The 27,401-nt window shown below is 40.3% G+C and overlaps 1 protein-coding gene across 1 annotated transcript in view; it reads right to left on the bottom strand.

Moving 5' to 3' along the window:
* sugct (succinyl-CoA:glutarate-CoA transferase) overlaps positions 1-27,401 on the bottom strand; it is a 429,896-nt gene that overhangs the window by 378,009 nt on the left and 24,486 nt on the right. The window contains exons 4-6 of the mRNA XM_060824198.1: positions 26,373-26,458; positions 19,555-19,605; positions 11,977-12,097 (exon numbers count right to left, since the gene is read on the bottom strand). Of these exons, the coding sequence (XP_060680181.1) occupies positions 11,977-12,097; positions 19,555-19,605; positions 26,373-26,458 (258 nt within the window). The remainder of the gene's footprint in view (positions 1-11,976; positions 12,098-19,554; positions 19,606-26,372; positions 26,459-27,401) is intronic.

The following is a 27,401-nucleotide window of genomic DNA, read 5'->3' as shown; positions in this document are numbered from 1 at the left end:
TCCGGACTATCGTCACAGTCATAATATCATTTCAACATGTTAACATGAAACACTCACTGATTCTCCCTCTTGTTTGGAATAATCATTACATGATTCACATCATTCAACAACTGGCTGCAAGTTCACATATCCCTTCCAAGCATATGTTGTCCTTGGAATGGGATTGCTTTTTCTGCTCTGCTCTTAATTTGATAAGGTCCAGTGAACATTATTTTTAATGATTCTCCAGACAGGTAACAACACTAACGTCTTGTCTCCTGCAACAAAATTTCAAACTTTGGCCATCTTATCTGTTCTTTATTTTTAATTCGTTGTTGTGCACCCTTCAAAATACTTTTTAGCCATTTCATGTGCTTTGGTCAGCTTCTCTCAACCTCAAAACACAGAATGCAAGTACAATCTCTGAACTTTATTAATTTCACTTCAATAAATTGAAATGGCCCTCTCACCTCAAGTCAGTAAATTACTTCAAAATTATTAGCTCCTGTGGATCCCCTTGAAGGGCCCCCAATAGCAAACAGCAAGGAAGGAATTCCTTCATTCCAATTATTAGGACACTCTTGGCAATGAGCTGTAATTACGGTCCTCAAATTTGATACCATCTTTCCAATCACCTTAAGATTGTGGGTGATGAGTAAATGAAATAAACACTTTAATTACTACAACACCAGGTTATAATCCAACAAATTTAATTGGAAGCACTAGCTTTTGGAGCGCTGCTCCATCATCAGGTGGTTGTGGCGTATAAGATCATGAGACAGAATTTACAGCAAAAGTTTAGTGTGATGCAACTGAAATGATATGTTGAAAAAGATCTGGATTGTTTGTTATGTCTCTCATCTTTTAGAATGACTATACTGGTTTCAGTTCCTTCTTATGTAAATCTCAGAACCTTTTTTAATGTTACATTCTCAAGTGAACTTTAACAATAAGTGCCGTGTCAGCTCAGATAATACATTGAAGGTGTAAGGTTAAAGTCTGTCTGCCTGTGCCCCAATATTCAGAGTGTTTCCATTTCTAAAAAAGGGATTTACAGAATCTTACATGGATTCATGCAGTTTTTGAGCAAAATAAAAATTAATTCTGCAAGTACAAATTCACCTCACAAACTTGTGTGTGTGCATATGTGGGGTTATGTGTGTGGAGCGATAGGAGTGCCTGAGAGAGAGTGCATGTATGTTATGTGAGAGAATGTAAAGGGGGATAAGTCTGTAAGAAGGTGCATGTGTGGGTGTGAATGCGGGTGGTCTATGTGTGAGCATATGAAAGCGAGCTTGTGTATGAGAGGGTCTGCGCGAGTGCATGGGTATGTAGGAGAGTGTGTGTGGGGTAATGTGTGGTGTGTGAGGTGTGTGTGTATGCATGTGTGCGCACATGAGAGAGATAATGTGTTGTGCAGTAGGGCCACCTGTAGTGTGACATGAACCCAAGGACCCGGTTGAGGCCGTCCCCATGGGCACTGAACATGGCTATCAGCTTCTGCTCGGTCACTTTGTGTTGTTGCCTGCCCAAAAGTCAATTTTGGGGGATGGTTACCCGAAGGTCATAGGCTGAATGTCCCAGACCGCTGGCGATTGTTGTGCGGTGTGGCTGCGTCTGCTCGGCCTCATCAATGTACCATGCCTCAGAGCTTCCTTGCCTACAGTCTATGAGGTAAGTTTGGCCCAGTCATGAGTACTCGCCGTGTACATGGTGGGTGGTGTCCCCACGTGTAATGGTGGTATCAGTGTCAACACTCTTTCACATCTTGCAGCGTCTGCCATGACACGGTTGTATGGTGCTGCCCTGAAGGCCGGGCAGTTTGCTGCGAACAATGATCTGTTTGTGGTTTGGTGGTTGTTTAAAGGCGAGAAGTGGAGGTGCAGGGAAGGTCTTGGCAAGGTGCTCACCCTCATCGATAATGTATTGCAGGCTGCGAAGAACATGATGTAGTCAGTCGGCTCCCGGGAAGTACTGGACAATGAAGGGTACCCTGCCTGTTGCAGCCTGTGTCAGTCTCCATTAAAGTTTCTTGCTGTGGCACATCGGAACTGGCAGTTGATGAGTTGAGCATCCTTGAGTACTACCAAGTGCCTGGTATGTTCTTCCTCTTCATCTGAACAGGTCCTGTGTAAGCGTAGGGCTTGTCTGAAGGGGATGGTTGTTTAATATGTTTTGGGCAGAAACTGTATGAATGGATACCGCACAACAATCACCAGCCAGGAGTGCTCTCTGCCAGTTGGGAGACACTTCAGCGGTCCGGGACATTCGGCCTCTGATCTTCGGATGACCATCCTCCAAGGCGGACTTCAGGACACGTAACAACGCGAAGTGGCTGAGCAGAGCTGATAGCAAAGTTTGATACCCATGGGGACAGCCTCAACCGGGACCTTGGGTTCATGTCACACTAAAGGTGGCCCCACTGCATGACACACTCTCTCTCAAAGTTTGTGAGAAGATTCACTCTCTCTCACATGTGCACACAAACATGTACACACACACCTCACATTACCCCACACACACTCTCCTACATACCCATGACTTTGGGTTCATGACACACTACACACTCTCTCTCTCTCTCACACACACACACACACACACACACACACACACACACACACAGACACACCCCCTACAGACTCTTTCACTCACACTGACCCTCTCTCAGACACTCTCACATTCACACACCCAACACACACCCTCTCACAGACGTACACCCTTTTACACTTGCACATATACACACACTTTCAGACACTCACACCTCCTCCTCCTCTCCCCTCCCCCCATTGTGGGATGAATTTGTACTTGCAGAATTAATTTTATTTTGCCCTAAAACTGCATGAATCCATGTAAGATTCTGTTCATCCTTTTTTCAGAAATAGAAACAGTCTGAACATTGGGGCACAGGTAAACAAATTTTAATCCGTGACTACCTGGTCAGGTCCACGCCCCCCAACAACCCTCCCTCCCCTCCTGCTATCCTCCCCTGCCACCACAGGAATTGCAAAACCTGCGCCCACATCTCCCCCCTCACCTCCATCCAAGGCCCCAAAGGAGCCTTCCACATCCATCAAAGTTTTACCTGCACATCCACCAATATCATTTATTGTATCCGTTGCTCCGATGCGGTCTCCTCTACATTGGGGAGACTGGAAGCCTCCTAGCAGAGCGCTTTAGGGAACATCACTGGGGCATTTGCACCAATCAACCCCAACACCCTTTGGCCCAACATTTCAAGTCCCCATCCCACTCTGCCGGGGACATGCAGGTCATGGGCCTCCTCCACCACCGCTCCTCACCACCCGACGCCTGGAGGAAGAACGCCTCATCTTCCGCCTCAGAACACTTCAATCCCAGGGCATCAATATGGATTTCACCATTTTCCTCATTTCCCCTTCCCCTACCTCACCCCAGCTTCAACCTTCCAGCTCAGCACTGCCCTCATGACCTGTCCTACCTGCCTATCTTCCTTTCCACCTATCCACTCCACCCTCCTCTCTGACCTATCACCTTCATCCCCACCCCCAATCACCCATCGTACTCTTTGCTACCTTTCCCCACCCTCCTCTCTGATCTATCACCTTCATCCCCTCCCCCACTTACCTATTGTACTCTATGCTACTTTCTCCCCACCCTTACCCCCCTCTCATTTATCTCTCCACTCTGCAGGCACCCTGCCTCTATTCCTGATGAAGGGCTTTTGCCCGAAACGTCTATTTTCCTGCTCCTTGGATGCTGCCTGACCTGCTGTGCTTTTCCAGCACCACTCTAATCGAGACAAATTTTAACCTCACACCTTCAATGACATGGCACCTATTGTTAAAGTTCATTTGAGAACGTAACTTTAAGGAAGGTTCTGGGATTTACATAAGAAAGAACTGAAACCAACATGGTCATTCTAAAAGATGAGATGTAATAAACAATCCTGGTCATTTTCATTTCAGTTGCATCACACTGTAAACTTTTGCTATAAATTCTGTGTCTTATGATCTTATACTCCACAACAACTTGATGAAGGAGCAGTGCTCTGAAAGGTAGTTCTTTCAAATAAACCTGCTGGACTATAACCTGGTATTGTGTGATTTTTAACTTTGTACACCCCGGTCCAACACCAGCACCTCCAAGTTATAACTTTTATTCCCAAATTAGTCATTTCTTCAAATGCTTGCGACCTAAAATTTGAGCCACCATCTGATTGTTTATCTTTGGGTAATCCACATCTTGTAAATTGCGCAGTAATTTTTCGTAACGGTTTCACTTCAGGAAAACTTGAGAAAATATCCGTAATCATTTACAAATACTGGTTCCTGTTCCAATTCAGGGCAGGGATCCTAGACAAAGCTTTCTAAATGGATTTTCAAGAGCTGGTATCTGAATTAAAGCAGGTTTAACTGCAGGTTTGTGTTTCCTCGCTATCTGATATATAAGGCATGTCTGGCAAAAGGTGATCGCATCTTTGTGTAATCCAATAAAAATACTTTAATATTTTAGTCCACATATTCCTAATACTTAAATTATCTGCCATTGGAATTTGAACCACTTATAAAATTGTCTCAAAATATTCAGATGAATTATCACTGAAGGACCACGAGTCTGTTAGAAATTAACTGTACTTGAGGTGGACTCCATTTCCATATATATACTTTTGCTTTCATATAATAAGACCCATGTATTGTTTCAGGTTCAATCCTGAGTAGGCTATTTGACAAAACAAATCCACTTATATTTTCATTAAAGAAAATGGGCTAAAATACAGTCACATTCTCTTTACTTTCGTTATTTTTAATTACATCTTAAAAACTTACTTCTGAAAACTGAATTTCTAAATTGTAAGCCATTTTCATGGACTCCTTTCCTTACTGTCTAATCTCATTGGCCTGAAGTCGTGTCACAACAGAATTAGGAAACAATCCAGGATATTCCTCGTAATATTTAGACTTTCTACCTCCAATCGTTACCCCCATGACCCTGGGTGAAGGCAATATTCTTAAACTTGCTAGGTATTTCCCAAAAAAAAATCAATTACATCTACTAGAATTTGTCTCACTACCCTGACTACAATGTCTCATTTTACACTGTCACTTTTTAATCCAACTTTGTGTTATGGAACTGGATTGTGGTTTTAATGTATACTTCCAAATATTTTCTCTTTTATTAACTCCTCTGCAAGACAAAGAGAGACCAACGTTCACTGGCAAAACATTTTTAGTCATGCACTAGCAGACTTACCCACATGTAAAGGCTCTAGCTGAACATATGACATTCACCATCAAATCAATGTTCATTAAGTGTCAAACAACAAAGCAAGATTTGTGCATTACACTGCTGCAACACCAACAGAAAAAGGAATTCCATCCCAAGGACAACATATGCTTGGAAGGGTATGTGAACTAGCAGCCAATTGTTGAACTATCACATGACAGGACATTCTTCACCAAAGACTAAGGAGAATGGAAAAAAAGAACAAGAGAACAAGTAGAGAATTATCAAAACTGCAGACTGGGAAGAGTAAGAGTTAGAAATCTGAATATAAATACTTGAATGTCAGCAAAGGTTAATTGAATATGCTGGCAACCCAGATCATATGATGTCATTACCAATCAAGATGCTCATTGTGAAACTCAGATCAATGAATGACAAACTATTCACGTATGAGTGAGGAAGAACATTCCGATGATAATGATTGACTGCTGTGTAATTTTATAGTTTAGCTCACAAATATGACCATGAATCTAACATTTCCATATATTTTCTAAACAACCAGCTGTAACAAATACCTGTTGTATTCTTTAATGCCATGATAACCATGCCCAGTTTATTATGTCATGGGAGAAAATGTAAGCATTGTCACTTCAGGTATAATATCCTATCATAGACAAACTCTCATAAGTTATCCTTTGTTATTATAATTAATCTTTAATAGCCAAAATTTGTAACCTTAAAGGAATGCACACCTACACTTAAGGAATAACATATTGAATCCAAATTCCTAACCTGGAATAGAGGTGGAGAACAGGAATTGGGATGGTTTCAGACTGTCTATTTAAGGGTTTCTGGGTCATCCATTGGATAGAATGGGGTCAGCTTCCAGGTTGTATCAGGATAGATATCTCTGTAACATAATCTATAAGATTTAAATAAGTCAAAGTCTATTTTTGGTTATAGATGGATTTTGCAGTTTCATGGAGCAGAGGATCCCAGTAACACAAGGCCGACCATCTCTTTCTGATGCTTCATAAATTACATAATATTTACCACATAAAATGTTTACAAATAAACAAGCTCTCTTTTCCATTAGGATGCTTTTTAAAACCTACCATTTTGGGCAAGCCTTTGACCCCCTCATTTAATATCACATCCTTTGGCTAAGTTGCAACTTTTTGTCACATTTGTGAAACAGTTTGAGGTATATTAAAAGCACTATATTAATGTAAGTTTTGTTATGTTAATATTCTTTAATAATTTTACATGTCAAAGTAAGAAAAAATGCTGTTGAATATTTGTCAATTGTGAATTTTTGAACTTTTAGAACATTTTGACATTTAGCAAATGCAGCGTCTGCTAGGTTGTTCCTATTTTTCATAAACAACTTGCAGTTATCTAACTCCTAACAATCAGTTGACCTGCATGATTTTTTTGGTGAAATAGATTAGACTGTTCAATGATTTTGAATCTGAGCTATAATAATTTTACCAGACCTACAATAAAATATGCAGACTATACAGATTACTCATCTTAAAGTCTTTCACAATGCACGTTATGCATTTCATAAGAGCTCACAATATTCCCTTAAGGACAAAGGAAAAATATCAACAGTTAACTTTGAGCTGAAATTATTTTTCTGAGTTCCACAGGCTGTGCCCCAAAAGGTTAGAGCAAGAAATAGAAGGTATCACTACAGAAATCCCCAACAAACTACAGTATTTTCCCATGTAGTGATTCAGATGCAGGCAAAATAGTGGGCATTTTGCACACACCACACAGGCAATGCTACTTTCAGATGGCTCCAGAAAGAACTTTCCAGAATAGTGGTTGACCCTGTGAAATACTTACTGGACATCCACGGTTATCATCAGTCAAAAGGAGGCAGAGAATTTTGGTAAAGCTATTCAATTCGTCAAGTCAAAATACAACTTGATCAGCATAAATTGAAACCATTCAAACAAGCTTGTTCTAATTCATTAAGATTCAAAACTCTTCATAAACTTTGCTGATGAACTTTATAGTTCCAAAACACTGAACAGAATTAAGACTGAAACAAACACTGATGTGTATTAAACCTACAGCACTGATCAGGTAAAGAACTGAATGTCAGTATGCTAAATGAATGACCTTAGTAAAAAGGAAGCTGTACTTTTTACAGTCATTTAATCCACATATTTTACAAACTACAGGAGTGCTGCACTAACAGTATTTAAATGAGACATTAGAGCGAGGCCCTGTCTGCTATCTCAAATGGGTATGAAACATCCCATACCATTATCAAAAGAAAAACAGTTAGAATTGCCTCCTGATGCCCGAACCAAAATTCATACCTCAATCAGTGCCAAAAATAGATGACCTGTTCCTTTATTTCTTTGATGCTTATCTGCCCTTTGTGTTTAAAGCTTGACAGCTACACTACTTAGATTACAAAAGTGACTATATTTCAAAAGGCTTCATTGGCTGCGAAGCTTGATATTCTTTGGTTGTGAAAACATTATTAAGATTCTGCTTTCGACCTGCATTCTATCCAGTTAAGGTGTTCATTTGCAGGTAATTGAAAGAACTTGGAGCAAAGGATGTGCGAGGACAGAGCTAAACCATTTAATTGAATGCAGGGTGTACTTTTTTAAAATAAAAACGATTGGTAGTGCCAATTGAGGCTGAGAGATTTTTAGTTTCCTTTGTCAATCTTAAAAGGGCTTCTGCATGTACATATCAATGTATGTATTGTTTCAGGGCAGCAATTCTGAAGCCTAAGGGGTTTCACGAGAGACCAACAATGAATAAACAACCATGGAAGATTACAATCAGGGATCTTTGGCTAATTCATTTCAGAATGCAGTATTCTAGGTTGAGCAGCATGGGGTTCCAGTTGTGTGTTGGGAAACCCAGAAATAAGTGTGTTGTCAGAAAGTATTTAACTGAACTTTTGCCAAATAATTTCTGGGCTTCCTGACCAGCTAGCATGAGTGCATTTGTCACAAGCAACATGAATTATTTCAAGTCAATTATTAACAACACACTAAACATGCAATTTGATGGATTTTAAAGTTGGCAATACAAGCGAAGGAATTGGTAGCATCCAGATATTCAAAAACTTCATCATTGACACATTCCTGTGGATAACTATTGGACTGTGAAGGACCACAAGGACATGCTCTTTCACACTGATAGGAGGAAGAAATACGTTGGTGAAATTAAGAAGGTGCAGTTGGAACTTGCCAGGAGGCAGATGCCATGCTCATGAATTCCAAGTTAGAAGTGATTTAATAACATATGCAAGTTGGGAAAGGCAAAGAAAAATGGCACATTTGCTTACATACCTTTGATACTCCAATGTAGCACTTCCAATTGATTCTGCCTCCAAGTTCATAGTTCCCCTACCCTGCATAGCTCACTTCCACCCTCTTTCAAAAATCCACAAACAATACTGCTCAGACAGATTAATTGTTTCTGCCTGCTCCTACCCCAAACAATTCATCTCTTCCTACCTCGACTCATTTTTCTTCTCCCCTTGTTCTGTCTCTCTGTCACATCTACAATTCCTCAGAAGCTTTACATCTGTTTCAGAATTTCCAGTTAATGGGTTCCAGCCATTTCTTTAGTCCATAGATATGTAATCCCTTTACACGTCCATCCCCCAGCAGGATGGTCTCAGGTCTGTCTAATGCTTCCTGGAAAAAACACCTGAACTGTCCCCATCCACTACCAACCTCCTCCACTAGCCGAGCTTGTCCTCACTCTGAACAATTTCCCCTTTAGCTCAACCCACCTTTTTCATGTCAAACGTGTGGCAATTGGTCCCTGCATGGGTTTCAGTTATTCCTGTCTCCTTGTGAGATACCTGGAATATTAATTGTTCCAAGCTTACTCTGGCTCCCATTCTTTTTCCAGCACATCAATGACATCAGTGTTGCTTGCCTCTCTTGTCCAGAATTGGAAAAGTTTTCTCTCTATTTTGTTTCCAATTTCTACCCTGCTCTCATCTTCACCTGGTCCATCTCTGACTCCTCCTTTCCCTCACTCAAAATCTCTGTTTCAAAATCTAGGGATAGGCTGGCCATCTGCAGTCATTGTTTTTACCTCATCAATATCCACTACAAACCCAGTTACCTTGACTACACATCCTCATATGCAGTTTCCTGTACAGACTCTATTCCATTCTCCTAATTCCTCTCTCTCCTTTGTATCTGTTCCGATGATGCCAATTTCGACAAGGAGACTTCTAAAATGTCCAACTTCTTCCTCAATCGAGGATTCCCCAACACAGTGCTTGACAGGGCTGCAACCAACCCATCTCCCACACTTCGGCCCTCACCCCCTCTCTTCCCTCCCATAACAGTGATAAGGTCTCCTTCATCCTCACGTACCAGCCCACCAGCATCCACATCCAGAGAATCATTGAACGCTACTTCTGCCACCTCCAGCAGGATGCCAGCACCAGACACATTTTCCATACCCTCCTTTCGCAGGAACCGTTCTCTCTGGAACGCCTTGATCCACTCCTCATTTACTCCCAATATCTCCCCACACTCCCACAGCACAGTCCCTTGCAATCATAGAAGGCGTAGGTCCTGCCCATTTACTTCCTCCCTCCTCACTACCCAAAGCCCCAGACACACCTTCCAGATGAAGGAGTGATTTACCTGCACTTCACTCAATATAGTCCAATTCATTTGCTGCTCACAATGTGGTCTTCTCTACATTGGGGAGATGAAGAGCAGACTACTTTGCAGAACACCTACATTCTGTCCGCAAAGATGACCAACTTCTGCCTGCCACTTCAACACATCTAATAAATCTGTCTCAGGCTTGTTGCAGTAGTCCAGTGAATTTCAGCGCAAACTGGAAGAACAGTACCATTTTTTCCATTTGGAAACTGTACAATTTAATGGACTTCGGACAAGTTCAACAATTTTAGGGCTGGAGCACCTTTTCTCATGTCTTTACCCTAACACCTACACTCTGGGCCTTGTCATCACATGGGTTGTTATCACAAATAACCCATTGTCTAGATTAGAATGGTGATCGAAAAGCACAGCAGGTCAGGCAGCATCCCAGGAGCAGGAAAATTGACGTTTCAGGCAAAGCCTTTCATCAGGAATTCCTGAAGGGCTTTTCCCCGAAATGTCAATTTTCCTGTTGCTTGGATGCTGCCTGACCTGCTGTGCTTTTCCAGCACTACTCTAATCTAGATTCTGGTTTTCAGCATCTGCAGTCCTCACTTTTGCCTACAAATAACACATTGCCAGCTACTACTAGTCCCCATTAGCAGCTATTCATTCTCCCAGGCTGACCTTTACCCATTCCTTTGTATGACCAGCTCTTTTTCTTGCTCTCTGGGCTTCATCTATCATTTAATCCCCTCCCCTCTGTAACAACGCTATCACTTTAAAAAGGTTATTTTGTCCTTAGTATTTTTGAGTAGAGGTAGCAAAAGCAGAGGTGCCCAGGAGTCGAGGGAGTTTAACAGTTTACCAATGGGAGGGGTGTGGTCAGTTCTCCCAGTCCAGGTTTTTTTCAGCTGTAACAGTCACAAGATGTTGCAGTCCAGAAGTGTTGCAAGTTTCAGTAGAGGAAACCTCTGACTTCCTCTAAAATCTCTCTGGATGTTGCTCCCTCTTGCCGGTAATAACTTGTGTTTAAATTTACCTTTTTGCCAAAGGATGTGTCACATGGAATTTTACCATACTGGAACAGATAATTAGTTAAGTTGTAACTGATTGGCTAAGTTTTCCTACAGATAAGTTATTCTAAATTCCACTTACGCTTGTTCATGTTTCAAGTGCAGAGTTTAAATAAATTCTGTTTCGCTTAAAATCAAATGGCTTGACCAGTTGCATCACACCTGGAAAATGCACTACATATCTGCCTTTAAAATAAGAAAAAGTTATGGTCTAGGCAAACTTCTTAAAATATTCTGAGGGGGTCTGGCCTGGTCCATAAAACCTGCCCCCACACTGTTTTCAGCATTTAAACCCATCTTTTCCTCGCTATAATCAGTTCTGAAGAAGGGTCACTGGACCTGAAACATTAACTCTGCTTTCTCTTCACAGATGCTGGGAGAAAGTGAGGACTGCAGATGCTGGAGGTCAGATTCAAGAAGCGTGGCGCTGGAAAAGCACAGCAAATCAGGCAGCATCCAAGGAGCAGGAGAATCAATGTTTTGGGCATAATCCCTTCATCAGGAACATTCCTGATGGAGGTCCAATGCCCTCCATTTTATTAGACTGCTTACAGTGTGGAGACCGGCCATTTAGCCCAACAAGTCCACACTGACCCTCCGAAGAGTAACCCAACCCGATCCATTCCCCTTACGTTTACCCCGGCAAATGCACCAAACACTATGGGCAACACTATGTTATTTTCTGTTGATTTGAATCTGACAAAGAAAAATGAAGATAAGATTGAAGGGGGGTGGGGAAGAAAATGGAGGGGAGATGTTTATTAAGTAGACACACGAGGCATAAATTTATGTTTTAAGAAATCTATACCTTAAAACTGAAAGCTATGTAACTGGTGCCAATCAATAAGAAAGATTCCATTTTCACAATGGTTTAGAAACACATTTCACACAACAACAATACAGTTTGCACAATATATATTTACTGACAGTGATTATAATCGAAAAGTACTTCATTGGCTACAAAGCATTTTGGAGTATGGTGAGGTCATGAAAGGTACTGTATAAATGCAAGTTGAATATTTCTGAAAGCGTAATTACAAAATTTAAAGCATTATTGCTTAATAAACTCACAAATAAATGACCTACAAGCACAAATAATATCTTACCTGTAATTGAACAGTAAACTATGTGTGGAGCAACGTCCTGAATGTGCTTATATCCCAGTCCCATTTCTGCCAGTTTTCCAGGAACATAATTTTCAATCAGCACATCACAAACCGATGCCAACTGTCGGGGACAAATCAAAGGCATGTTTTGTAATTCGTTACAGATTTTATCTATTAGAAACCACACACATTATATTGGAACAATGATGGGGAAAAACACATTTGGAACAAATACTAAATGAACTGCATGTCATCGGTGAGCTTTTAACCTCAAAACCACTGATCTGTGTTAATAGTAAAAAGCTGGATCTGAGCTCCAACAATCTTCATAGTTCCTTCCCTTTCTTTTAGGGGTTGCATTTCCGCTGTTTAATTAAAAAAAAACGCTATGAGTAGGTTAGTCAGTTTTATAAAAAATAGTGGATACAGAATGTCAGATAGAGAACAAAGCTGGGTAATTTAGAACTCTCAACTTTGAATGATCGGGGTAAACTCTGATTTAATACCAAATGTTACAAGTTACCCAGCTTTATTTCCTGCTGCTTACTTTGAATTATTGGATCATCAAATGCAGCTTGCACTGAAATAACAACTTTGTTAAACAAGATTAGCTCAAATTAGTGAAGAACTCAAAACCTTTCTGCACAAAGAAAAATTGAGCATCATGAGTAGACTTTTACTGTACATTAAATTCATCTAATACCTGGGTAAATTTATCTCCAAAGTCTTTCCTCATTGTAACTATTCCTATGATAGATGGTGAAAACAATGATGAGGCAGTTTTAGAATGTGCTGGAAGAGACTGGAACATCTGCAGGTAAACTAGCATTAATAAATTACACACAAAAAATATCACAATTTGGAAATAGAAATAGTCCACAGATCTTTTCATCAGCAAAATGCTATCACAATTTGTACAGATTCAAAGCACTGGTGTCCATCAGATATTGCTGATTAGCCACAAATTCGACTACAGTGATAATGTTTAAGCCATATCAATATTAGGAATAAACACCTTTAAAATATGCTCTTCCTATGTTTATGTAATAAACATCTACTATCATTCACTACAAAGCACTACTGTTATTCTCATTCATCCATTTTGGAATTCTGACAGAAGTATACCAAACACAGCACATCTGAGTAAAACTCACATTGGGAAAAATGGTGGTGTAGTGATGGTGTCACTGGATTAGTATTCCAAATGCTCAAATAATGCTCTGGAAACATGGGGTTCAAATCCCACTTTAAACTAAGTGGATGACTGAAGCTTCAACAATACTCAACAAGTTCGACACTCCAGGACACACCAACCCTTTTGATGGCATCATATCCACAGTAATGCTCAGTGTGAACAGTGCGTACCTTTCTGCATTGCAGAAATTCATCAAGACTCCTCAGACAACAACTTCTAAACTAGGAGGACCAGGACAGTTAGACAGGGGAAAACCACTATCTGCAAGTACTCTTCCGAGCCATTTGCCATCCTGACTTAGAAACATACCACCGCTCCTTCAGTATCACTGGGTCAAAATCCTGGTATGTCTTCCTAACAGAAATGTGGAGCTATCTACAGCGGTTCAAGACAGCAGCCCACCATCACCTTCTCAACTGCAACCAGGCATGGGCAATAAATGCTGGCCTAGCCAGTAATACCTGCATCCTATTAATAAATTAAAAACAGGGAAAATCTCTGAGACCAGTAGGCCCACCTAGCATCAAGCAATGCATTGGTATGACAACAGCCCAACTGATGGACATATCCAACAGGTAAGGGCTGTGGAAAGTAGTGATGAAACTAGAGAAACAGCGAAAACCTGCTTGTGACACCCTCACCAATCTACCTGTCACAGATCCATTGTTTCATGAAAACACTTAAAACTTCACAGTTCTTGTACAGATGAAGTTCCAGTCTCATGTGCTGTTTGGCACTACATTATGCAAACAGGACAGATCTATCAGCAAAAGGTCACACAGCCATGAGGCACTGTGGATCATCAGCTGTAGCAGAATTGTATTTGACCATGATCTGGTATATCATGGCTTAGCAATTTCTTCTCTTTCCCATTAAAGAAAGCCAGGGACTCTAAATATGAGGTTCCAACTTGGTGAAAACTGCTAAACAGGCTACACACATGCTAAATAGTAGAAACAGCATACAATAGGCAGAACTAAATGATCCCACAGCAAACTGATCAGATTAATGATTCCAAACAGCCAGTCATGATTGATGGTGGAAAATTAAACAACTGGTGGACAAGGCTCCTGTTGCCAACTGCCTTCACCAATGGCCTTCCCTGTATCACCAGGTCAGAAACAGGGATATTCAGTATTTTTGTGACTTCTCAGTTATTGAATCATAGCCACATAGCATGTCCAGGACAAATTCAGACTTAGGCTGACAAGTAGCAAGTTACAAAGCACATCTCCAACAAGAAGAAAGCTAACCATTCTCCTTGAAATACCACAGGATCACCATTCCTGAAACCCCACTATCAATACCTTGAAGGTTACCATTGATGAGAAAAAAATAGTGTAGTTACAAAAACAGGTCAAAGACTGGAAATTATATGGAGAATAATACACCACCTGATTCCATGCAATTTTTGCATCTAACAATGGCAACGTGTGGCACATTTACAGCTTTTCACAATTACGTAAATAATGATCTGAGTTGGATACCCACATTCTCATAACAGTCTTTGATTCATTCTATTTCAACATCAAAGGCTGTCACTTTTGAGTCTGTGAAGTGCCCAATCTACTTCAAATTATTTTAAAAAGGTAACGTATCCCAAAAATTTGAACAGCAGATTAAGTAATCCATTTCCAGCTATTATGCAGTTGTTGTGTGTGTGAAATATTCCACGAAGGGTATGCTGCCAACAGTCCAAAATGGTATTCTGCCTACCACATCACTAAGCAACATTGTACCAGCACTGAAATTGATGCACAATGGCAGGTATGTAGGCCATGTGTCCAAACCATTGGCTAATAGAATCAAACATTATATTCCTTCAGGAGTTCATAACGGACAGTCTGAAGTCAAACAAGCCATGCTTGCAAAATTCAAATACAAAACCTCTACTGTCAGATGTGGTTCTGGAATTGGGCAGCACTTGCTGAGCAATACCAAGGGTTGAACAGTCTTAAGTGCATTAATAACTCAACTAACAAACAATATTGGATAATCATTCAATTTGTAAACTGGTTCATTTATACCTGCCAGAAGTGATAAGCACTCATATGTAGGGATTTGTTCCCTGCAAACTAAAGGAATATGTTTGAGCTTTGCACCATTTTTTAATTACCCTGATCTGAGAAACCTATGCCTGCTCATTGCTTTCTTTGTAGCAACTCTTCAGCTGATCAGAATCAACTTCCTAACTGGTCTGTAATTTTTTTGCCTCCTATACATAGTCACTTGAAATTTGGCATTCTTGCTTTAATCCTGATGAGTGGCAGATGAAAAGCTTCAACATGTCTCTATATTCAGCAATATAGACATTCTACACTGCCATGCAACTATTTATTCAGAATGTTTAAATTATACATGATCATAACTCCCCACTGCACAGAACATTGTTGGTGTTAGCATAATGTTAAAACCCAAACAATGTTATCACACCTCTTTTAGTAGAAACCAAAAATCAAGAAACAAAAGCATGAGCAAAGAACATCTGCACACTGGTTTTGTTTTTACTTTACCAACAAATTCACTGAAATGTTCATGTGCATTAATATGCCATGTGAATGAGTATCAAAGCAATCTGCCCAATGATCATGTATCTTGCTAATTCTTCTATTTAGTGATCATCAATGCAATCAACGACATCTGGATTCATAAGTGGCTAACATGGCAGAGAAGACTGACCTTTAACACATCACGAATGCCAGCTGTGGAATTGGAAGGACATAATAGTAAAAGGTGTCATGAGTTTTCACAGTGACACATCCAGATCTGGAGACAACTGGCACAGCATCTAATTTCCCCAAAATGTAACTAATGCGAATTATACACATTGTCTTCTATGGCTTATCAGTTTCATTGTACATCTCTAAATAAAGATCCGAAAAATTATGCCACACTTTGTTTCCTTTGCAGCTAGTAATAATGTTTCTATTCGTTTTACACTATTTCAGTTCAATAAATTAGTGATTTAATGATTCACATCTTGAGCGAATTTGTATAAATTTAACACAAGAATTCATGAAAAAGACCACATGCCACAACAGACTGAATCTAGACGTTAAAAAAAATAAAATTAATGTTTCCTTCCATTCCATCTCAAGAAAGAATCACCACAACCACAAGCCCCAATATGCCTTAAAAAAAGGTAGGAATGCAGTCACTAGTTAAATTTTGTATTAGCCAAATAAGTCACACACAAATTAAATGCATTTTCTTTCTTTTGACATTTTAGCCATAGTTTAAAAAAAATCCACCATCATCTTCAAAGCATACACATGTTGTATGGACTTTCTAAAAAATTCCACAGATCCATAATGTGAAAATCTTGTTTTCCTGGGACATACAATGCAGTACAGTTATTCTAACCTCTAAATCAAAATGTCACAGTCTAGTTGTGACCACTAGAGGGGGTCTTAAGCACACAAAGCCCTTGCATTTGCACATCCAGCATCTTGACAATGCCGTGGAGCCTCCAGGGCCACAATGGAAATGCAAATCCATGCTCAAAATAATTTTAAGCATCTTAATGTTGTTAAACCTGACTAATTTTGGTGTTCAAGAATCCAGAAAAATATTCAGCCCTTGAGCTGTACCATCAAAATAGATAATTGGGTCATTTATCGCATCGCTGTTTTTAGAGCCTTGCTGTCTACAAATGACTGCTATACTTCCCTACATGATGGAGGACACTAGTTCAATCCCAACAGTAATAGGCAATGCAAAGGTTTAGAAAAGGGGGCAGCGAAAATAATTGTCATCACTACGGAAAATGTTCTGAGCAAACTATTGGGATTGAAGACAGACAAGTCCTACATGCATCTGCATTCCTACTTTTTATTCAAGCGTATTGCAACTTGTGGTTGTGGTGATTCTTTGTTGAGATGGAGTGGACAAAAATATTCTTTTTTAAAAAAAACTTCTAGATTCAGTCTGTTGTGGCATGTGGACTTTTTAATGAATACTTTTGTTAAATTTAAACAAACTGGATCAACCCAAATCCTTTATGGCCTATATTCTAGGATCTTAAAAAAAGTGGCAGCAGAAACAGTGGATCTATTTGTTACAATGTTCCAAAATTATCTGGATACTGGAAAGGTTTTAGTGGATTATAAAAATGCTGATGCAAACGTCCTTATTGAAAAAGGAAATGAGGCAAAGAATAGGAAAGTATAGATTAGTTAATTTCACATCTGTCATTGGGACATTGTTAGAATCCAGAATTAAAGAAGTAACACCAGGGCATTCAGAAAAGTCCAACAAAGCCCATCAAAATCAGCTTGGTTTTACAAACAGTAAATGTTGGCTGACTAAGTTGCTAGAGTTCTTTGAAGATGCAACCAGTTAAGCAGATAATAGGAATCCCGTAGGCATTTTAACCCTGGACTTTGATAAGTGCTGCTCCAAAGGTTAACACAAGAAAAGATCACATGAGGCTAGAGGTAGTATATTTGCATGGATACAGCATCGGTTAACTAACAGAAAGCAGAGAACTCCAAACACCTCTAGGACAGCCCATCCTGATTACCCCTTTTTGGGACAACAGTGCTCAGAACGGCCTACCCACCTTCCGGCTCTCGGGGTGACCGGCTTTCGGAGCAACCTACCGCCTTTCAGGTTCACAGGACAGCCTACCCACTCTCTGGCTCTCAGGGTGACAGCTTTCAGGACGACCTATCAGCTTCCCAGCTAACAGTAAGGCCTGCTAGATGCAGGGATACACAAGACAGTGCAGGTGATAAACCCAACAAGCAACAAGACAGTCAGTTATCAACAAACAGAGTCCCTTCGAGTACAGAATCCATTAACATAAATTGTTATTTTCAAAATGTAGAGTCCGTTCCCAGGAACAGAGTCCACACCGGTATACAAAGTGCATTGTCAGAAATAGAGTCTACTCCAATCTGCAGAGTCCATTGCCAAAAACAGTCCACAACAGAGGGCAGAGTCCACTCCTGAAGGCAGCAAATGCACACACACTCCATAGCACACAGGTGTTCAGTCTCCATAAAGGCCTGCTTCATCCATAGAGAACAAGGCCCACTCACAGGGACACAGTACATTGTAAAGTGCTGTAAACTCACAGGGATTTAGTCCACTCCCGAACTCCAGGACGCAGCAAATGCTCACCTCCCAGCACAAGTACAGATGTTCAGTCTTTACAGAGGCCTAGTCTACCAACAACGGGCCAAGTCTACCCACAGGAATAGCTCATCTGGAAAGGTGCATTTTCTCACAGGGGCTCAGCCCAATTACAAAAAAAAGTGAAAACATATAAAAAAAAGAAAGAAAACCAGAGTACAAGGGCTAAGCCCTGCCACAAAATCAGCATTGTCCTTTTCCCAAAGTAAAAGAGTAACACAGGCTGTAACCAGTGTGTGAAACAACAGTTCCCCTACAAGAACTGAATTACACCTGAAACACATTGAGTGTGTGGATCGGGCAGTTTAAAAATCAGTCCTCAACAAAAAGAAATACCAGGCAACAAACTGGTTGTATAATTCAGCCAGTTCAGGAATCAGATTTCCCCCAAAAAGGCAGAAACCAACAGCAGCAGTAACACACTGACTGTGGTCCAACCAGCACAGAGTCACTTCCCTAAACTGAGGAGATTCTAAATCTCCTAGTTATATTGGTCAGTACTTTTAACAACTCTGTTCTACCTCTACAATACAAAGCATATATTTACCATGCCTCTTCATGGTCACTGTGCTGTAATATACAGCTTTGCTGCAAAACCTGGTTCTTGAAAGAACGTAGTTCAATACTTGAGCAGCTACTAGTGTCAATATGATGCATCTGCAAAGCTAAGAGCTTTTTGGAATGTATATTTTTGGACCTGGTCATCCACAGGGTCAGAGAAAGAATGGCAATCTCTAGATGGTGAAGTAAGATAAAGTAGGGAAATGAAAGTCCTCAACTTCCACCAACCATGTGCATTATACTATCCAATCAATATTCATCTAGGCATCATCCAGATTTGGGCTCATAAGAGGCAAATAACATTTGCACTACACAAGTGTCAAGGAATGATACTACTTTTGCTATTCTCTCAGCCTGCCCTCCTCCTCCTCTTCTCTCCCCATTTCCCTATACCTCTGTTGCTCAAGCTCCCACCCCAGTTCATTTTTGCTCCATCTCACTTTTCTACTTCTCTGTCATCTTTTCTATCTTCTGCTTCCTCCCTCCTCTGTTCTCAATGTTTCTCCACCATTATCAGAATGTCAATATGTAGTGTGAAAGTCAGGACTGAGAACATTGCTACATGATTCAATCATCATCCTCTTCATCTTGACATGATCATCCAGCAAAATTCATGAAAACAATTGCATTCTTTTCTCTAAATCTAAGAAATTATAGTGAGAAAAATTATTTTTGAATGGACTTACATCCTTTATTACACGGGCACCACAAGGGTCCTTCAGATTCACTGCTATACTCTGAAAAATATAAAGAGCACATTATTCAAAACAGATTATGTGAAACATAGCCACTGTACTGGTAAATGAATCAATGCCCATGTCCCACAAATTATTTGTTTAAAATTCATTTGTGGAACATGGGCACTGATGGCTGGTCAGCATATATTGTCTATCCCTACTTGCCCTTGAGGATGTGGTGGTGAACTGCTTTCTTGAACCACTACATTCACATGCTGCAGGTTGACCCACAATGCCCTTAAGGAGGAAAATTAATGATTTTGACCTTGTGACAATGAAGTAACGGTGATACATTTCAAAGTCAGGATGGTGAGTGGTTTGGAGGGCAATTTTCAGGTGTCGGTACTCTCATGCATCTACTGCCTTTGTCCTTTTAGGTGAAGGTGATTGTAGGTTTGGAAGCTGCTGATCATTGATGAATTTCTGCAATGCATCTTGTAGACAGTACACTGTATAATACACTGCTGCTACTGAGTGCTGGTGGTGGAGGGAGTGGATGCTTGTGGATGTGATGCCAATCAAGCGGGTTGCTTTGTCAAGTTTTGCTGGAGCTGCACTCATCCAGGCTATTGGGGAACATTCCATCACACTCCTGACTTGTGCCTTGTAAATGATGGAGAGGCTTTGGAAAGTCAGGAGTTAGGTTACTTGCCACAGTATTCCTAGCCTCTGAATTGCTCTTGTCACCACTGCGTTTCTCTGGCAAAGCAAGATGGGTTTCTCGTCAATGGTAACTCCGACAATGTTGGTCCTGGGGAATTCAGTGATGGTAACACCATTGAATGTCAAGGGGCAATGGTTAGATTGTCTCTTAGTGGAGATTATCACAGCCTGGCATTTGTGTGGAGTGAATGTTAATTGCCACTGTCAGCCCAAGCTTGGATATTGTCCAGCTCTTGTTGCATTTGAACATGGGACTTCAGTATCTGAGGAGCCATGAATGGTGCTTAAAATTGTGCAACCATCCCCACATTTGACCTTATGAATCAGAGGTCATTGATGAAGCAGCTAAAGATGGTTGCGCATAGGACACTATGCTGAGGAACTCCTACAGAGATGATCTGAAGCTGGGATGACTGACCTCCAACAACCACAACTATCTTCTTATGGGCCAGGTATGACTCCCAACCAGTGGAGTGTTTTCTTCTAATACTTTGCCCCCGATTCCAGGTTTACCAGGGCTCTTTGATGATGCCACACCCAGTTGAATGTAGCCGTGATGCCAAGGACCTTCACTCTGACCTCACCTGTGAAACTCAACACTTTTGTCCACATTTGAACAAAGACTGTAATGAAGTCAGGAGCTGAGTGGCTCGAGTGAAACCCAAACTGGGCATTACTGAGCAGATGCTGCATTATAGCACTGCTGATGTTATCTTCCATTACTTTAGTGATGATGGACAGTAGATTGATAGCCAGGTTGGCTTTTTCCTGCTTTTTGTGTACAAGACACCCGGGCAATTTTCCACATTGTTGGGTAAACGCCAGTGTTGTAACTGTATTGGAAATGATAGATTTGGGGAGTGGCAAGTTCTAGAGTACAAGTCTTCAGTGCTATTTAGTAGTACTGAAGGGCTCATAGCCTTTGCACTAGGCAGTTCCTCCAACCAGTTTTTGATGTCTTGTGGAGTGAATCAAATTGACTGAAGACTGGTACCTGGAATGCTAGGGACGACTGGAGGACGATGAGATAGATCATCCACCCCTTATACCTGGCTGAAGAATGCTTCAGCCTTTGCTTTTGTACTGATGTGCTGGGATTTTCTATCAGTGAGGGTGGGAATATTTGTAAAGCTTCCACCTCCAGTGAATTGTTTAATCATCCACCACGATTCATGACCGAATGTCGCAGGATTGTAGAGCTTACATCTAATCCATTAGTTGTGGGATCGCTTAGCTCTGTCCATTACTTGCTGCTTATGCTGTTTAGCATACAAGTCGTCCTGTTTAGGAGCTTCACCGGGTTGACACCTCGTTTTTAAATATGCCTGATGCTTCTCCTTCTGCATTCTCCAATGAATCAGGGTTGATCCCCTGGCTTGATGGTAATGGTTGAGTGGGGGGATATGCCAGGCCAGGACTTTGCAGAATGCCCTGCAGTACAATTCTGCTCCTTTCATGATCCACAGCGGCTCATTGATCCCAGTCTTGAATTGTTAGATCTATTCCAAATCTGTACCATTAATGCCACAAAACATGACGGTATTCTCAATATGAAATTAGGACTTAGTCTTCATAAGGATTGTGCAGTGGGCACTCTTACCAACACTGTTATGGAGAGATGCATATGCAGCCAGCTGGTTGACAAGGATGAGGTCAAGTATGATTTTTCCCTCTCACCACCAGTCCCTCACCACCAGTCTAGCAGTTATATCTTTTAGGATTGATCTGCCAACCTACTCTTGATGGTGGGCATTGAAATCCACCACCCAGGGTCTATTTTGCACCTTTGCCATCCTCTGTGCATGCGCCAAGTGTTTTTCAACATGGAATACCACTGACACATCAGCCAAGGGAGAACGGTCTGTGGTAATCAGCGGGAGGCTTCCTTGCACATGTTTAACCTGAAGCCATGAGACTTCACAGGATGCAAAGTCAATGTTGAGGACTCCCAACGCAACTGCCTCCCAATTGTATATCAGTGTGCTGCTGGTGGGCTAGGACATATCCAGTGATGTAGTGTTTGGGACATTGTCTGCAAGCTATGATTCCATAAGTACGTCTATCTCAGGCTGTTGCTTGTCTGGACTATGAGACAGCTTTCCCAATTTTGGCACTAACCCCCATATGTTAATCAGAAGGACTAAATGAGGCAAACATGGCTGTTAATGGGCCTTACAGTTGCCCTACAACATTACTAATCTTTGTTGATCAAACGATAAAGCTCTCATCAAATGACAACATTCCTTAAATAAAAATTAATCTACCATTTCCTCTTCCATGCACAAAAAAGGGTCTTTAAAAAATAAAATTGAAATTACAGCTCCATCTGACCTTCAGAGCTGAGTTTAGATCAGACAGAGCTAGAGCAGTTCTAATTGAATTCCAAGTTTTTCAAATGCAACTTAATTGATTAGCAAGGGATTAGACATTGATGTTACAATCAGTTAGCTGCCAACATTTACGAAGGCTTGTTTGCAGTTATTGGCTAGAAATATTACAGAGGTTTAACTGCAAATATAGTCTTAGTACTGGCACAATAACCTGAAAGGTCTCCTTCTACTCTTTTAAACTGAAAGGAAAACTGACTCTGCACTGTCTCCATCAAGCACTTTCAAGGACAGGAAGGAACATCACAGGCTTAGATACAGAGTACTACATTGGCCCCATCAAACATTCCCAGGACAGGTACAGCCCAGGGTTAACTATACAGTAAAGCTTCCTTTATTCTTTTGAACCAAAGTAAAGTTTACTCTACTCTCCTAAGCTGAATGCCATGCACTTTTTACACTGTCCCCATGAACCACTTCCAGGACAGATACTGTAAAGTGTTAGGTACAGAGTACAGTTCCCTCTACTCTTTTAAACTGAAGGCAAGCTTTTCTCTACAATGTCTCCATCAAACATTCCCAGGACATGTCCAGCATGAGGTTAGACACTATCATTCTTTAAGTCTGCTGTTACAATGAGTTTCTAGCAACGCTAAAGAAGTATAGATGCCATTGTTACAAAGTTCACTACTTTAGTCTAACTGCAGTTCCTTGGAGTGCAAATACCAAAATTAAACAATTTCAAATACAATTGCCCTAATGTGAGAAAACTGAGACCAAACAGAACCATGGAGCTGTACAGTACAGAGGGAGGTCCATCATGTCTATACCAGTTACTAAAACAGCTACCCAGTTAATCACATTCTTCAGCCTAATTTCAATAGCCTTCTAAATTCAGCACTTTCAAATATATATATCCAGCTCTCTTTTGAAACATGCTATGGAATCTGCCTCCACCACTCTCCCAGAGAACACATCCCAAATCTTAATAATTCTGTGTAAACAAGTTTCTCCTCATCTCACTCCTAGTCCTCTTGCAGACAATCTTGAAATTGTGACCCCTAGTTACTGACATACCAACTTGTGAAAACAGAATATCCTTCTTTACCCTGTCAAAACTGTTCATAATTTTGAACACCTCAATAAGGTCGTTTCTTAATCTTCTCTGCTATAAGGAGAATAAACCCAATCTCTCTGATCTTTCCTTGTATTTAAACTCCCTCATTCCTTGGTTTGTTCTAGTACATCTCCTTTGCACGATCTCCAGGGCTTCAGCATCCTTCCTGAAATAAGTTGTCCAGAACTGAACACAATATTCCAAATGTGGTCTGACCAATGATTTGTGGAGATGGGGAATCACGTCCTTGCTATTACATTCTACATGTCCATTTATAAACTCAAAGATCCTATCAGCTTTTTTAACATCCCTTTCAACTTGCCTGGCCCCCTTCAAATTATTATACACCTGAACACTGAGGTCGCTCTGCTCAAAGTTGTATTATTGACTCTATATTGACCCTTCATGCTTCTTCTACCGAAATGCATTATCTCACATTTCTTTACATTTAAATTCATCTGCCAGGTGTGCCCCCATTTGACCGAATTGTCTCTCTGAAGTCACTCAGCATCATCTTCACAGTCCACTATTCTCCCTAACTTAGGATCGTCGACAGTTTTAGAGACTTTACCCTCAATACTCATTTCAAAATTATTTATATAAATCAGAAGATACAACGGTATGAACCCCAATTCCTGGTGAATTCCATTTTCAACTTGACTCCAATCTGAAAAATGCACATCTACATCTGCTTTCTGTTTTCTATTTTTTTTAGGCAACTTTTAATCTAAGCTGCCAAGGACCCAGCATACTAAATATTTCTAATTTGCTGACCAACCTGCCACATGGCACTATATCAAATCCGTTCTGAAAGTCCAAATATGCAACATCCACAACCTGCATTACCTCATAATGGAAAAAAAACTTTACAGATTTAAAATTTATTCAAAAATTAATTTTTCTTCATCAATAAAACTAATTTGTGTTTGATGGCTAAAAGTCAGTGACCTAGAATATTAAATGCATTTCTCTCCACAGACGGAGTCATACTTGCAGAGTATTTACAGCATTTTCTGAATCCATTTCAGATTTCTAGCATCCAAAATGCATTGCTTCTTTAAATAAATAACACATGGACATTGATGTAATAATTCACTACATTATATCCACTACTTAGCTTCTTAAAGTTCTGCAGTAACACTTTTAAAAGATAGTCAACCCAAGTGTAGATAAAATTATTTTGTTGCCACACTTTTTATTTGGTCTCTCTTCTGCAATAAATATTTCAGGAAGTCCCTGTGGTCATTGCATTCAGAAATCACTGCAGGTTAGCAATGCTAAAATTGAATTGACTAAATCTATCTTAAAATGTAAAATGGCAAACAATAAGTCACATGGTGCCAATGAATAATGATTTATTTGGCACTGTAGGAATGATCCCTTACAGCCACAATATCATAAACCTCATACATCCTAACTCACACTGAGTCCTGCTCACCCATCACCCATTTGCTCACAGTTCTGCGCTGGTCCATTGTCACAAATGCCTCAATTTTAAGAATCTCATTCTGATTTTGAAATCCCTCCATATTCTCATCCCTTTAAACACTGCCTCCATAATTTCCTCTATCTCAATGTCCCTCCAATTCCAGACTCTTGTATGACCCTTAGGTTAATCATCACACCACTTGGCAAGCGTCCAGCTGCCAAGTTCCTAAGCTCTGGCATTCTTTCTCTAAACTTCTCTTTACTTCTCTATCCTCCCCTGAACTTAAGGTGACATAGTAGTAACGTTACTCTGCTAGCAATCCACAGACAGGGGATAACTGTAATTTAAAATTAAGTAATTTAAAAAGGCAAAAAAAAAAATTAAAGATCATGAGATCAGCTACGGTCACACTGAATGGCAGAGCAAATGTGATGGGTCAAAAGGACTATTTCTGCTCGTCCATCTCATAGTCTCAAAGATGCCCCTTAAACCTGTCTTTATGGTCAAGTTTTTAGTCATCTGTCTAATGTTCTGTGATGCGGCTCAGTATCAAATTTTAGTTTATAAAGCCATTGCAAAAATGCTGGGACAGTTTAACAATGTTAAATGCTCCAAATAAATACAAATGGTTGTTACTTTGCAGTGTAATACAGATCAGGTTAGTGACCACAGTTTCTGCAGTAACTGCCAATACTTCGCAGCCCTTTGTTTACATTTTTTAAAAATCTAGTCTTAAAGGTAAAAATAATGGTAAAGTCACCATATCCCCAGAGGACCATATGGCTGTTTTGTCATCACAAAGAGAGATGATTGATAGTGATTGGGTCACTACATCTCAGATGAGGGAGAGGTTGAGAAGAAGAGTCATTCATGTTAACCTTGGCAAAAGTGAGGACTGCAGATGCTGGAAACCAGAGTTTAGATCAGAGTGGTGCTGGAAAAGCACAGCAGGTCAGGCAGCATCCGAGGAGCAGGAAAATCGACGTTCTGGGCAAAAGCCCTATTCCTGATTAAGAGCTTTTGCCCAAAAAGTGGATTTTCCTGTTCCTCGGATGCTGCCTGACCTGCTGTGCTTTTCCAGCACCACTCTGATCTAAACTTCATGCTAACCTCACCAGTGCAGGAATCGAATTCACGCTGTTGGCATCACAAACCATTCACCCAGTCAACTGAGCTACCTATCCCACAGAGGAAGGACACAACTACTTTACACACATTATTTCAGACTCACCTTTTTATTTCGATTTACACTAAGGAAGTAAGCACTCTCTGTTCCCACAAATGGTGGACCCCAGGCTCGAGTGTCATCACCAGCACCTGAAACCAGGGAAATGAATTAAAATGATTAATTCATTATTTTATTAAAAGTTCAAGTGCCCTTTCCCTTTGTCATAGAAAATTAAATATAAATCTGAAGCAAGGTCATCCATCACTCTTGATGACCTCACTCTTACAGCAAATAGCTTTCCCCTTTCTTCAGGTCAGTAAGCCTGATCATTTTTCATAAAAATGCCGAAATCTATAATTAAGGAATTCTTAACAATCATTTAAAATGGCCAGAAGGTCAAACAAGACGTTAAGTATCTAGCCAGATTTTTTAAACTAGCTGTATGAAAACTAATTGGAGAAAGAAACAGTTAAACAAGGCAGGTGAGAATGCAAAAAAACTCTGCAGCTAATCAAACAATCTGTATTTATATAACACCTTTAATATTATAATTGTTTCACAGCACAACAACACCCAAGTTAAAGGAGGACAAATTAGAAAAGGCAACGAAAACACCAGGCAAGATGTAGGTTTTAATGAGTATCAAAAATAAAGAACAGAGTAATGGAGAGGTTTTGGGGAGGGAGTTCAAGATCTTTGGGCCTAGATCGCTGAACGTACAGCCATCATTAATGAAGTGATGGAAATACAGATGTACAAGAGACCAGAGTTGGAGAAATGTAGTTCTTAGGGGGCTAGGGAAAGATAGAGGTAGAGTTTCAAACAGAGTTTTTCTTATTATAAGGTGGCTTCAGTAGACTGGGAGACACTGTTGATAGCAAGCAGAAGGTTAAAGATGTATTAATCTTTAAAGATGCAGCACAGTTTTGAATGAATTTGACTTTATAAACAGTTGAAGGGGATAAGTCCAGGCATGAAAGTATTGAATAGTACAGTACAGAAGTAGCAAAATCATGGATTTGATCTTCAGCAATACATAAACTGCCCTAACCCATTCCTATACCTCATTCTAATTTCCTCATCCTCAGTCCT

This window comes from Hemiscyllium ocellatum, chromosome 4 (assembly GCF_020745735.1).
Source record: "Hemiscyllium ocellatum isolate sHemOce1 chromosome 4, sHemOce1.pat.X.cur, whole genome shotgun sequence".
NCBI classification, from domain to species: domain Eukaryota; kingdom Metazoa; phylum Chordata; class Chondrichthyes; order Orectolobiformes; family Hemiscylliidae; genus Hemiscyllium; species Hemiscyllium ocellatum.
This window is presented reverse-complemented; position numbering and strand designations above follow the sequence as displayed.